The following is a 14,543-nucleotide window of genomic DNA, read 5'->3' as shown; positions in this document are numbered from 1 at the left end:
TTCTTCCACTCTTGCTCTCCCTCAGGGATGCCACCACCTCAGGAACAGGACCCTCTACTTGCCCTGTCCCCCCTCTCCCTCACCAGCAGCCCAAACTGCCTCTCTCCTCTCTTCCTGACCCCTCCTCCTATGTTCTGCCACTCTCTCCTGGGTGCAAAAGATGGTGTAAAGGCTAGCAGAATGTTGACTGCTGTGGAAAGCCCCTTAGCTGGGACATTCCAAACTCCTAAGACAATGCACTATAAATTTCACCAAGGAGCCTCCCTCTCATCTTCCGCCCACCTTAGAGTCCAGGTGGCACTCTACACCTCCCCCAACAAGCAGCTTAATAGAGGACTCTGCCTGCTGTTCAAATGCAATGCAGCCTGACTTCAACACCCCCACCGCCATCCCCAACCTTCCCCACAGTCTAGGGGAGCTCAACTCCTACTCGCTTTTACCACCCCCCTTCTGTCCTCCCTAAAATAAAGTCTTCTCTAACTAGCTGCCTCATCCCCTTCTATGAACCCTAAAATCCTAAACCCTAACATAATGGAGCCACATCTTGCACTGCTACTCTGTCTCACATCTAAATTCTCTCGCATGAAGAAAAACATTTCTGATCCAGGGGCCGCCACTGTGGTATAGAGGGTAAAGCCACCCACTGCCTGCAGTGCTGGCATCCTCTATGGGCGCTGGTTCGCGTCCCAGCTGCTCCACTTCCAATCCAGCTGTTATGGCCTGGGAAAGCAGAAGATGGTCCAAATCCTTGGGCCCCTGTACCCGTGTGGGAGACCCAAAAAAAGCTCCTGGCTTTGGATCGAAACAGTTCCGACCACTGTGACCAAATGGGGAGTGAAACAGTGGATGGCACACCTCTATCTGCCTCTCAAATAAATAAATACATTTAAAAAAAAAAAGAAAAAAAAGTCTCTGTTCCAGCAATCTCCAGTAATATATTTGGCAGAGTTAACAAAGAAAAACTCAAGGACAGTGGTAAGCCCTGAGCAACTTCGTTCCAAAGAATGCTCCATGCCTAGCCTTCTATCTTTTCCCCTGCCTTGTCTAGTGGCAGCCAAAATCTCTTTACTAATAATGGAAACTGTTTTGTTTTTCTCTCCTGTAATGTTTGGTTATGTGTTAAGCATGTGCGCATACTGTATGACTATATAAAAATTTATTTATTTATTTATTTATTTATTTTTGACAGGCAGAGTGGACAGTGAGAGAGAGACAGAGAGAAAGGTCTTCCTTTTTGCCGTTGGTTCACCCTCCAATGGCCGCCGCGGTTGGCGCGCTGTGACCAGCGCACCGCGCTGATCCGATGGCAGGAGCCAGGTACTTATCCTGGTCTCCCATGGGGTACAGGGCCCAAGCACTTGGGCCATCCTCCACTGCACTCCCTGGCCACAGCAGAGAGCTGGCCTGGAAGAGGGGCAACCGGGACAGAATCTGGTGCCCCAACCGGGACTAGAACCCAGTGTGCCGGCGCCGCAAGGTGGAGGATTAGCCTAGTGAGCCGTGGCACCGGCCTATATCAAAATTTATTAAGAGCTCTGTTTTAATTGGCTTACACTTGTGTTAGATATTCAAGAGATATTTCCAACTACACACACTCTTAGAATTTATGGAAGAAACAGGACCTTTTGGTAAATGTTTTCATAAGTTATTTGATAGTTAAAATTGTTTGCTAAGTTTAAACTTAATATTAAGTTATTGATAGTAAGTGATCTGGGAAGCCTGTCTTGTTCCCTCATTTCTCCTCTATTCTCTTCAAGATTATGAAAAATGATTCTATTCTGAAGAACTCTCCATCAAAATGTACAGTTCAATCTTTAGACCTTATATAAGACAGTTTGGATAAGGTGGTCTTAATGTTTGATATTACATAGAAGGAAGGACATAGCTTTCCTCATGGGCACTAAATCTAAGAACAAAGGGCATAGAACATAGAGAAGATAGAATGTGAACTTGTAGCCAGTCTGCATTTATTGCAAGAAAATAAACTTGCAGAGGGCAACCAACTGCTAGTGTGTACATAGACCAGACACATGGCAGAGGGCCCAGACCCCAGCAGGCTGGGCCTTTTTATATCTTAGGTGGGCTAGGGATGGGGGTGGGGGGCAGTAGGTAGGGGGGAGTTTCTCCATACAGGTTTTTCAAGTTTGGCCCCTCCATGGGCTTCCAAACCTGCGGAAGAGTGCAGAGGATAGGGAGGGCAACAATAGGGTGTGAGATGAATTGGTCTCTTGAAAGAAGTCAGGATAACAAGAACCCAAAATGGCTGAGCCTTATGTCCTTATTCCATCATATTTCTACTCTTAACTTTTTCCCTTTTTTAACTTTTTCCCTTTTTTTTTCTCTTTTGGTTTGTTTGAAAGGTAGGGAGACAGAGAGTTCCCATCTACTGGCTCACTTCTCAAATGGCCACAATGGCCTGAGGCTGGAGCCGGGAGCTGGGGACTCAAGCCAGGCTTCCAGGGTGGCACGGATGCAGCTATCTGAGCCATCATCTGCTGTCTCCCGAGTGCACAGTAGCAGGAAGCTGGAATCAGGAGCGAAGCAGGGACTCGGGCACTCTGCTGTGGGCTGCAGGCCTCCTAAGTTACAATTCAACAGCTAAACAGCAACTGCATATCACTATATATATATGTACAACTGACCACATTCCCTACCATTGTCAAAAGAACAAGAGTGAAGCGACGCTAAGACTACTATTTTGCAAGGTATGTTCTGTAAGCACTGAGCTCCTTAGATAGTCACACTGCTAGCAACAAGTAGCTTCAAATCAGCAAATAATTATGGAGCACTTACTGTTCTCAAGGTGCAATGCCAGGCAGAGAACAGGAAGAGTTTTTCATTTACAAATGGATTGTGTTATAGAAGCTTTCCACAAGGCAGATGTTTGTAATAGGAAACACATTTTCACAAACAAGCAAATAATGAGAATTAAGATTCTCAGACTAACAAATAAAAGCCTATTTAAGTCTAATGCAGCTAAAATATATGGTAATTCATAAGGACTATAAAAGAAAAATATCTTACAAGACTGGCTATGAGAAAAAAGAAATCAATATAATAAAGAAATAGCTTCTATTGATTTAGTTTAAATAAATGTGCTTAATGGAAAGTAATCTAAACATTTACTGCATGTATTACCTCACTGAATTTTCAGATCAAACCAGTTACATATAATATTATTGTTATTTAAATATTGAGGACATTTAGGCTTAAAAAGGGTAAGTTAACTTGTTCCATATTATGTCAATACTTTATTTTAAAGCAGTAGTACCTATTATTTGTTTTTGTTTGTTTAATTTATTTGAAAGGTAGAGAGCAGTATCTTCTATCCACTGGTTCACTCCCCAGATACTTGCAACAGGTACAGCTGGGACAAGCTAAAGCTGGGAACTGGGAATCAGGAACCCCAGGTGAGTCTCCCATGTGGGTAGCAGGGACTCAAGTAGTTGAACCTGCTGCCTCTTAGAGTGTGCATTAACAGGAAACTGAATCAGAAGTGGAGGCAGGAATTGAACCCAGGCACTCTGATATGGGATGACGGGTCCTAAGCAGAAGCTCAACTTGTTGTGCAACAATATCAGTCATTATACTGTTATGTTTATACTGCTACATGTTAAAACTGTGCAATTCCATTTCCCCACATGAGATTCCAGTTGCACAGACTCTGAGTCCCTCACCCTTCCCCTCTACATCACTGTCAGAGAGATGCTAAGGATAGCAACTGGCCATGATGGGACTCCCACATTCATAATCTCCCTCTTGGGCTGTGGGTGTTACTACCATGACTTGTATGCCCAAAGTTAGGGTGTTTTTTTTCCTTTTGGTTCACAAAATGAAAAAGATAAAGAGTTAATGGGTGGGGTAGAAAAAGTTAGAATTTCCTAACCCAATCAGGTTAGTGCTGGAAGATAAAACGATAAAAAGAAGTTGGACAGGAAGCATACATATGAGGAGACTTCAGAAATCTTTTTGGAAAATGGAATTAACAGGTTTATTTTGGTGCCAAAAAATTGAAATTTATGCATCTTTTTTCATAATACACATTTTCCATGACGTTTTTGAAGATCCCTATATTTGTGTGAAATCTTACTCAAAATGAATTTGGTAACTTGTAAACAATGTTTTCAACACACACATATACACACAAGCAGTTTCTATTTTAAAATCCCAGAAATGGATAACAGCTAGCCCAACAGAGACACACACAAAAGATGGGAATGGTACTGGGTCTGCTCTGCCCCAGGTAATTCACTAAGCAAGGGCCAAGCGTATATCAACTTCACACTGTGGGGACATTTATATGACCTTGAGGTGCCATTATTTATTTATTTGAAAGTCAGAGTTACACAGAGAGAGAGAGAGGTCTTCCATATGCTGATTCAATCCCAGATTGGCCACCACAGCTGGAGCTGCGCCAATCCCTGGTCTCCCACGTGGGTCCAGGGCCCAAGGACTTGGACTATCTTCCACTGCTTTCCCAGGCCATAGCAGAAAGCTGGATAGGAAGTGGAGCAGCTGGGACTCAAACCAGTGCCAATATAGGATGCCAGCACTGTAGGCAGCAGCTTTACCAACTACATCACAGTGCCAGCCCCAAGGTGCCATTAATTTTGAACTCCAAACCCCTTTGAGGCCCTAGGGAGATGACTTTTTTTTTTTTAACCAAGAGTATTGGTAAGGAACAGCTTTCTAAGTGCTATCCTGCCTCAGTGGCTAAACTTTGTCCCACTGAATCCTTTAAGTCAAAGTCCTCTCTCTACAGCATGGTGGAATCACACTAGGATGGTCTCACCTCTTCTGGCCCCCAGTGGTTTCCTTTAAAGATCCCACACATCAGTTACGTCCTCAAAAGTATGAGCGTTTATCATAACAGATTCACTTTTTTTTTTTTTTGACAGGTAGAGTTATAGACAGTGAGAGAGAGAGACAGAGAGAAAGGTTTTCCATCCGCTGGTTCACTCCCCAAATGGCCTCCATGGCCGGCAATGCGCTGATCCGAAGCCAGGAGCCAGGTGCTTCCTCCTGGTCTCCCATGCGGGTGCAGGCGCCCAAGCACTTGGGCCATCCTCCACTGCCTTCCCAGGCCACAGCAGAGAGCTGGACTGGAAGAGGAGCAACCAGGACTAGAACTGGCGCCCATATGGGATGCCGGTGTTACAGGCAGAGGATTAACCAAGAGAGTCAAGGTGCTGGCCCCAACAGATTCACTTCTAAGTGGTTTTGGAGGCACTCTGAGGCTATCTTAGCCTGCCATATTCTAGTTCTCATCAAATGTTTTTGGACAGGGCTTAGTATTTTTTAGACTCCATTTTATAAAAATTTAATAAGACAACAACAACAAAAAAGATGCCTTTCCAGGCATTAATTATTTTAATCTTATTGAACAAGAAAGCAGGCCTTCTCTCTTTACTGACTCATTTGAATTACAAACGTAAAGCATTCTCATTATAGTAATTCACACAATACAAAATTATGAAAAATAAAATTATTACTTTTTTTCTTCCCCTTCTTCCAAACAGAACACTGCTAACAATTTGGTATACATTCCTCCATATTTTCAAATTTAAGTATATCTGAGCATATAGTTGAAAATGTTAAAAAAAATAATCATTATTCTATAACTGTTTTATCTCTTAACAGTATGTATCCTGGGGCTGGTACTGTGTTGTAGTGGGTAAAGCCACCGACTGCGGTGCCAGCATCCCATGTGGGCGCCGGTTTGAGTTCTGGCTGCTCCACTTCCGATCCAGCTCTCTGTTATGGCCTGAGAAGGTAGAAGAAGATGACCCAAGTCATTGAGTCTCTGTACTGGCGTGAGAGACCTGGAAGAAGCTCCTGGCTCTTGGCTTCAGATCACCTCAGCTCTGGCTGTTGCGGCCATCTGGGGAACGAACCAGCAGATGGAAGACCTCTCTCTTTCTCTGCCTCTCTCTCTCTCTGTAACTCTGCCTTTCAAATAAATAAATAAATAAATAAATCTTTATTAAAAATAGTATATACCCTGTAAATATCCCTTTTGGTTACTTTAACTTAAAAGAAAGACAGTTCATTAACTTGCTACACAAATGAGAGGTGAAATTAACAAGCCATGTGACTTCACCCTCCCCTGTACTAGAGACTCCACACCATAGAATGTTTCTCCCTCAGGTCTTCTCTAAGAACAACTTGACCAAGACTGCGCTTAGCTGGATCCTGTAACACAATCCATTATATTTATCATGAGCACTTACTTTTTCTAAATTGTGATTACCTTACATAGTTATCTGAGAAAGTTTAATTATATAACTCTCAAAGTAGTTCATTTTACTTTCACAGTTTTTGCTTAGTCAACAAGATATTAATTTCCAAAACAGCACATCCATATCAAATTTATCTCTAGTGCTTTGGTAAGTGACTGTCACATGGAAAGAACTCAAATCTGTTGTTGAATATAGGGATAAAACAGTAAAGGGGTGGCTGGCGTTGTGGTACAGCAGGTTAAGCAGGTGCTTGTGACTCTGGCATCTCATATTGGAGTGGGTTCAAGTCCCAGATGCTCCACTTCCAACCCAGTGCTTGCTAATGCACTTCAGAAAGTAGTGGATGACGGCCTAAGTGCCTAGGCCCCTGCCACCTGGATGGAGTTCTGGGTTCCTGGCTTAAACCAGGCCCATCCTGAGTTGTCGCAGCCATTTGGAGAGTGAACTAGAAGAAGATCTCTCTCTCTCTGCCTCTCCCTATCTCTCTCTCTATCACTCTGCATTTCAAATGAGCAACTCTAAATGAAAGCAGTGAAGTGGAGAGGCAGGCATTTGGTACAGTGTTAAGATACTACTTGGGATGCTCACATCCCATATAGAAGTGCCTGGGTTGGAGTCCCAGCTCTGCTCCTGATCCCATCTTTCTGCTCATGTGCAAACTGGGAGGCAGCAGATGATGGTGCAAACCATTGGGTCCCTGCCACACATACAGGACACTGGCTGAGTTCCTGGCTCCTGGTTGTTGCAGGTATTTGGAGAGTGAACTGGAGATGGAAGATCTCTGTTTGTTTACCATTCAAAAACAGCAACAAAAAAAGTAAGGTAGAACCCTTCTTTGAAAGAAACTATGTCATAAACTTTAGCTAAAACACTCTATTGATATTAACAGTTTGTCAAAGTGAAAAGTACATATTTTTTCAGATTATAAAGTGTAATGGAAAATATGATCATGAGAGAAAGAAAGGGAGGAACAGAGAGGGAAAGGAAGGCAGGAAGAAAAAAGGAAGGGGAGGAAGGTAACCTGTGATCCAGCCAAATTGTGTCTTAGTAATAGAGATTTTACTGTAACATAATTTGAGGCAGCATTCTTTAAGAGTGAAATCATAAATTAAAACATCACTAATCTCTGATGCTGGCAGGGTTTTCTTCAGCTGGCACATGTTATTTTCAGACTCAGTTCATATCTCTGTATTATCAGAGCTCCTGCCAAGAAAAGTTTTGAAATTAACAGGAATTTCAAAAGAAAAGAGTGCCGTTGACCTGATCTGAGACAAAATGAGGCACTCGGACAGCAGTGTTTCATCTGCTCCCTCGTCCCCAGGCCTCAAGAGCACAGCAGCACGGACAGCTGGACCTCCTAGGAGACAGCTATGCAGCTCTGAAACACCTGCTGCTCTGACATAGAACACATTCAGATTCAACAACACACAATGGACAAAGTGGCTTTCAGAGACAATACTTTCTGTTTGTGGACTCTTACTGTTGCCAAAGTAAGCTGCTTGCCTATTTTTTTTAAAAAGATTTATTTATTTGAAAATAAAATCAGAAAGAGAGAGAGGGAAAGACACAGAGAGATCTTCCGTCCACTGGTTCACTCCCCAAATGGCAGCAATAGCCAGTGCTGAGCTAGGCTGAAGTCAGAAGCCAGAGCTTCTTCTGGGTCTCCCAAACACTTGGGCCATCTTCCACTGCTTTTCCCAGGCCAAGAGCAGGGAGCTGGATTGGAAGTGAAGCAGCTGGGACATGAACAGACACCCACATGGGATGCTGGTGTTGCAGGCGGTAGCTTTGCTCGCTACACCCAAACACCGGCCCCCAGCTGCTTGCCTCAGCGCTGCACAGTTTTAAGCACCATCTCATGTTGGTGACTTTCAAATCACCTTTCCCAGCGCTGCACAGTTTTAAGCACCATCTCATGTTGGTGACTTTCAAATCACCTTTCCCAGCCCTGCCTTATCCCCAAAACTCCAGACTAATGGAACCTCTGCTTAGATATTTAAGACAACTCAGATTATATTTCTCCATAAACTTGCCTCCCTCACCCACCGGTTTTCTCCACCCCAGGAAACTGCCCTACCCTCCACACAATCACTGAAGCCAAAACCACAGGTGCCAGTCTTGATTCCTTTTTCTTTCACCCACACATCTAACCTGCCTTTAAGTCCTATTGGTTCCACTTACAACACCTGCCCTCAGTGCACCTGCTATCCATTTACACTACCACTGAGCTTCCCCAGACTGGTGTATCTCTGGCTTGGATTATGCAAGAATTTCGAAGACATCTCCCAGCTTCCACTGCTGGCTTGTACAATCAGTTTGTGACAGAGTAGCAGAGTGATCTTATAAAATCATAAGTCAGATCACATAACTCCACAGCCTAAAACCTCTTCATAGTGTACCTAGTATTAAAAGCTTACCATTAAACTTGGTCAAAAACCCAAGTCACTTATCTTTGCTTGAAAGGTCTCATGAAATCTGCCCCAGCCCATTTCTGTGATTCACCTTGTACCTCAGCCACCTTCATCTGTCCCAAAAAGATCGTACAGGACCTCTGTGCCCCGAATGCTCCTACCCCGAGTATCTGCATATTGGGTTGCTTCTCATTGTTTAAGGATTAGTTTTCTGAGTTTTTTTTTTTTTTTTTAAATGTCATCTCCTCGGTAAAGGCTTCCTAAAACAATCAACCACAATGTTTACTGATGCAATATATGTATATTTTTACCCTTTGACCCAGTAATCAACATATGGGAATCCACCCTAGAGAAACCCTGGCAAGGATAAGAAAGAGACAAATAGATGTTACATGCTTCCTGTTGGAAGAATACAATATCACTGATGAAATGGTTTTGAAATATAAACACACATGCACGAACATACACCATCCCTTCCCTGATTAGCCTTCCTGATCTAACTACCAATCCATAGCAGATGCAGGGGGCAGAGGAGCACACAGCCAACAAAGTCTAAAATGGGAACTAGCCAGGATAAGTGAGCTGCTTTCTATAACAAAACAAATTACAAGGTGGGAGGACCACACATGAAGGAGGAATTGATATATTAGAGGAAATTTGAAGGAGAAATAATACAAGTTCAGTGTTTGCTCCTAGTTTAGATTCTGACTCAAAAATAGTTTAAATGAAGAGAAATAATTGGTAAAATGTGAAACCTCTATGTTCCAATGATTAAATGCTTTAGGCATGAGCCTAGTACTCTAGAGAACAGTTTAAAATGAGTGTGTACTTTTAGGTTTATACTAAAATATTTGTGGGTGAATCACTTAATGTTGGAGATTTGCTTCATGGTTAAGAGCCAAGAAAATGGGTATATGGATATTACTGAAACAACACTGGACATGTGTTGGTAATTTTGAAGGTGAGTGACAGTTGGAGGTGCAGTAGGCCCGTCTCTCAACTTCAGTATATGTTTGAAATTTTCCATCACAGAAGTTTAAAAGACACAAATTATTCATAATACTTTTAAAAAATTTATCAACATATTAATGTTCCTATATAGTTTTCCTAAAAGATGTACTTATTTGAGACCCAGAGTGACGATGGTGAGGGGGAGAGAGAGAGAAGAGAGATTTTCCATATTCTGGTTCACATCTCAAATGCCTGTAACAGCCAGGGGTAGCAGGGGTAGGCCAGGTTAAAGCCAAGAGCAAGGAATTCAATCCAGGTCTCCCATGTAGGTGGCAGAAACCCAAATACTTGGGCCATCATCTGCTGCCTCCCAGGTGCATTAGCAGGGATCTGAGAAGCTGGATTGGAAGCAGAGGCAGGACTCCATCCCAGGAACTCTGATATGGGATTCGGGCATCCCAGGTGGCAGTTTAATTCTTTATGACACAAAGCCCACCCCACTATACAGTTCTTAATCACTCATTTTTCATTGCTGTCTACCTCCCAATAAAACATTACCTTCACTTCGATGAAGTCAGGATTCCCCAGGCTCACGAGCTCAGCATAGGCCTGCAGTTCATCCACATTCCAGGCTTTCACCAGCGTCAGTCTGTACACTGTTCGTTGTTGCTGAAATGAAAGAAAACCCAATTTTGTTTTTGTCTTGGAGAAAGTCACCTATTAACATCTTCAGCGGATGCTCAGGGATGGTCAACCCACAGAGAACCCACAGGTGAACCCACTGTGAATATCTGCTAATTGAAGTTTTACTTTGGAGAGAGGCGAAAGTGTATCAACAAAGCAGTAAGACTCCTGAAGGCACAGACAGTGACCTATTTCTCTTCTCTACCTTGTATCATCCAACACTGTTAGGCACCCACAGGTTCCTGATAGACTCACAATGAACTCAATTTTGGAAGGAACTCTGAATCGGCTGAAGAGTTTTAGGCTATGGAAAATACTTCAGGTAACCTTTAGACTTTCAGGTAATGAAATTCTACTTGGTAATGACAAGAATTATTAATTACTCTTGTCTTCTCTTTCTCATTATTTAATGATCTCTTGGCATTTCTTGATGGCAAAAAAGGCACAGTTAGGGGCTGTCAATGTTGCCATTTATTTACCATACATCAAGAAGTACTGGCTTTCTGAAAAGCAATTAGTCCATCATCATGAAAGCCTTGGAATGCCTGTACACTTTGGCTTTTATGTAGCTCACGTCTAGGACCCATAACAAATGATTGAAGACTCAAAGACTTATTGAAAAATCTCAGAAAAACATTATTAACAACAAAGCATTATTAATCATAAAATCCAAGGTACACAGCTCCCCATAAGTGGGGACAGGGTCTGTGACTTGCCTGTAGCCAGCAGACTACGGATAAGACAATGAGACACAGGTGGTTGCTTATGTGTATGCAATGACACGTGATGTGTCTGTACCAAGTCCCCAGTAGCACCTAAGCTGCCACAACTCAAACCACGCTTACACAGCAAGGCTCACAACGTGATGTAAGACGCGAACAAAATCATACCAATTTCTTTACTCTTTATACCGGAAAACTTCCATAATTAGTAAAATGAAGGAATATTGAGATCTTTAATGAAGAAAAGGTAAGAGATGTTCAGCGAAGAGTATTATGCAGCCCCACTGGAAAATGGTGCTTTCCAAGCCTATCTGCTCCTAAACTGTGTACTCAAAGTCTCTTTAAAATACAGGATGGGGGTGGGCATGGCGGCACGGCTGGTGAAGCTGCCACGTGGGACACTCGCATCTCACATCAGAGTGAATGCCTCTGCTTCCAACCCAGATGATTGCTAACGTTTACCCTGGGAGGCAGTAGATGACAAAGACTCCAGTACTCGGGTTCCTGCCACTCAAGAGGGGAGACCTGAATGGAATTCCAGGGTTCTGGCTTTGGACCAACGAGGCTCTTGTGGGCATCTGGGAAGGAATCAGCAGATGGAGGTGTCCTCCCCCTCCCCATTCTCTTTCTTTCTTTCTCTGTTGTTCTATCTTTCAAATGAATAAGTAAATATAAATAAATAAATAAATAAATGCCCAACTTAGGCTTTGAATTACAAATATTTTTAAAAAGATTTCAAATGCAATATATAATGCAAGGAAATACAGAACTTCTCCAATGTCCAAACCTAACAAAAACAGCAGAAAACTGTAGACCAGTATCACTTGTACTTATACAGTAAAAAATCGTATAGCAATTTTAGTAAGTGAGTTTCAGCACTGGGTTAAAAATTCTAGAAGGCAAAAATGATTCAGAATTAGGCTGTATAGTAATACAATGCATCACAGGAATAGCTCAACACAGAAAAACCATCTGATCATCATAAATACTTACAGGCATCTAACTTAATTTAAATCATCCCTGTTTTAATTCAAAAGTTCAAATACACATTCTCAGTGTAAAGGAAAGCACTCTCCAATCAATAGTTAATGTCATACTTAGCAGTTAAAAAATTAGAGACAGTCCCACTTAGACAAATAGAAGAACATCCACTCTTTTTCCCTTCCTTCTTCTTCTTCTTCTTTTTTTTTTAAACACTTTCCTACAAGCTGTTAACAAAGCAATTATGCCAGAACAAGAATTACTGGGGCAGACAAAAAATAACTTATGATAAACAACATTAATTGGCTTCTTGGACATCCAAGAGATTCAAATACTACAAAAAGTCAATTAAAGCAAAGTGGCCAGTTACTAAATAAAGATTAACAACTTTCCTAACATGGAGTAGCGGGTTACACGCAATCTTTGGGGGCTAGATTGAACCTAAGAACCTGTACCTCTCTGTTCTGTATTTCCACCAGTATAAAACCCATCTTACATAGGATTAAAAGTGATACGTAGCTATGAGAATGAAGTCTGGCAGCAGTTAAGTCATACAAGGTATTAGCTATTATACACCAGCAATGATGATTATGAAATACAAGGCAAAGAAAATTCTATTTATAAAATACATCTAGAAAATATCTAGTGATTACTTTATAAAAAGAACATGAAGGATGGTGAATAAAATACACCTTTCTGAGAGACCAAGACAAAAACTTGTCTATGTGGAGAGCAATGATGGATTTAGAAATACAATGGAATTGCAAGGAGCAATAAAGACAATAGCAGGAGTTAGCAGTTAATTAGCACTTACTAGGTGCCAGTTGTTGTTATACAGTGCTCTGTATCTTAGCAAAGATTCTAAAATTTGTCTAATCTTTATAACAAATCTTACAAAATAGATTGGACTGTCATCTTCTCATACAGATAAGAAAGGCCAGGAGTCGTTAAGTAACTTGCCCAGAGTTACACAGCTGGAAAGCATCAATGCAGCAGTGCCAACCCAAGCAGTATATATATATCCATCCATATATCCTATCCATATCAGGAGTAAGAATCCAGGGAGGGCTCTCTCTCATTTCCCCAAGCCTTTAACAGTTGTGACATAAAGCACACGAAGAGAAATGTGCACAAAACATGAATGGATAGCTCAAGGAGTTACCATAAATACCCTTCACAGAGATGTCTTCCTGCTTATCCCACTCTCTACTCCTTCTACCTAAAGATACCTAATATCCCAACTTACACATGGTAGTTTGTTCTTTTGCCTGTGTTTAAAATTTATATAGATGGAATAGCCATTTATTTTGGTTAGGCTTCTACCATCGACACTGCGTTTGTAAAACTCACCCATGTAGCATATGTTACTCATGTTTGTAGGCATTTGTTTATGTTCTTTTGTTATCTAGTATTTCCTGGCATGAATATATAACAATTCACTCAACTACTGCCTGTTGGTAGACATTTGTATTACATCTAGGGTTTAGCTATTAAAAAAAAAAATCTGACAAAACTGCTGTTAATAACATTAGAGTTTAGTTCTGCTTGTTAAAAGACATCATATGAAATGCTACTGTGACATATATTCTTTTGTGTCTGACTGCTTTCAATGAATCTGATGTTTGTGGGAGTCAGTTAGGGCTGTTTTGTGTAGCTGTAAATACATTTTTATTGCCACTTAGTTCTCCATTGTGCGAATATAATAACAGTGAAGGACTCTTTGGTCCCCCCAACCCCTGCCTCACTTTGCATCCCTTACCAAATGACACTGCTGTATGTGTTACTGCACTACTGTCTTGATGCACAAGTGCACATATTTTCTAAATATACCTAAGTATGGATACAATGCCTCGCAGTATGCACGTGTTTGTGTTCAACTTTACCAGAAGTTGCAAACTGATTTCAGAAGTGGCTTTACTATCCTCCTACCTGCAGTGTATCAGAGTTCGGTTTCTCGTCTTCAACAACACTTAGTGTTGTTAGTCTTTTACATTTTAGCCACGCTTACACTGTTTTGTTTTCCAGTTACCTGATGACTCATGAAGCTGAGTATGTCTCCAAGTTATTTAGATCACTATATGTGCAAAGTGCTTGTTCAAGTATCTTGAATATTTCTCTAGTGGAATATTTGTCTTTTTCCTACTGATTCTTGACAAATTCTTATTATTTTCTGGATATAACAGTTCTGTTATAAATATATTGGAAATATTTTCATCTACTTGGACTTTAATTTTCTCTTCATGACTTCTGATCAACAGATATTCTTGCTTTTAGTATATTCCACTTTATCATTCTTCTCTTTCAAGATTAGGGCTTCCTGTGTCATTTTAAAGAACCTATCCATATATCAGGAGTACAAAGATAATCCCTTATCTAGCTTTTTTCCAGGAAATCCACCAAAGCTGACTTCTGTTTGTGGTACTAATGGGTCAAGTATATTTTCCAAATGGATATTCAATTGTAATAAGTATAATAAGAGTGTGTATGCATGTGAGGATCTACTCCCCCCCCCATGCTGTTCCACTGACCTAATTCTTTATCCTTGTCCCAGAATT

The 14,543-nt window shown here is 41.4% G+C and overlaps 1 protein-coding gene across 2 annotated transcripts in view; it reads right to left on the bottom strand.

Annotated features, from left to right (window-relative positions):
* The window catches only part of LOC133750638 (S-adenosyl-L-methionine-dependent tRNA 4-demethylwyosine synthase TYW1), a 221,777-nt gene that overhangs the window by 42,871 nt on the left and 164,363 nt on the right, over positions 1-14,543 (bottom strand). For both annotated transcript variants that reach the window (XM_062180247.1, XM_062180246.1), the window contains exon 14: positions 10,160-10,270. In XM_062180247.1, the coding sequence (XP_062036231.1) occupies positions 10,160-10,270 (111 nt within the window). The remainder of the gene's footprint in view (positions 1-10,159; positions 10,271-14,543) is intronic.

Source organism: Lepus europaeus, chromosome 21 (genome assembly GCF_033115175.1).
Source record: "Lepus europaeus isolate LE1 chromosome 21, mLepTim1.pri, whole genome shotgun sequence".
NCBI classification, from domain to species: Eukaryota; Metazoa; Chordata; class Mammalia; order Lagomorpha; family Leporidae; genus Lepus; species Lepus europaeus.
Note: the sequence above shows the minus strand (reverse complement) of the source record. Positions and strands in the feature narration are given on the sequence as shown.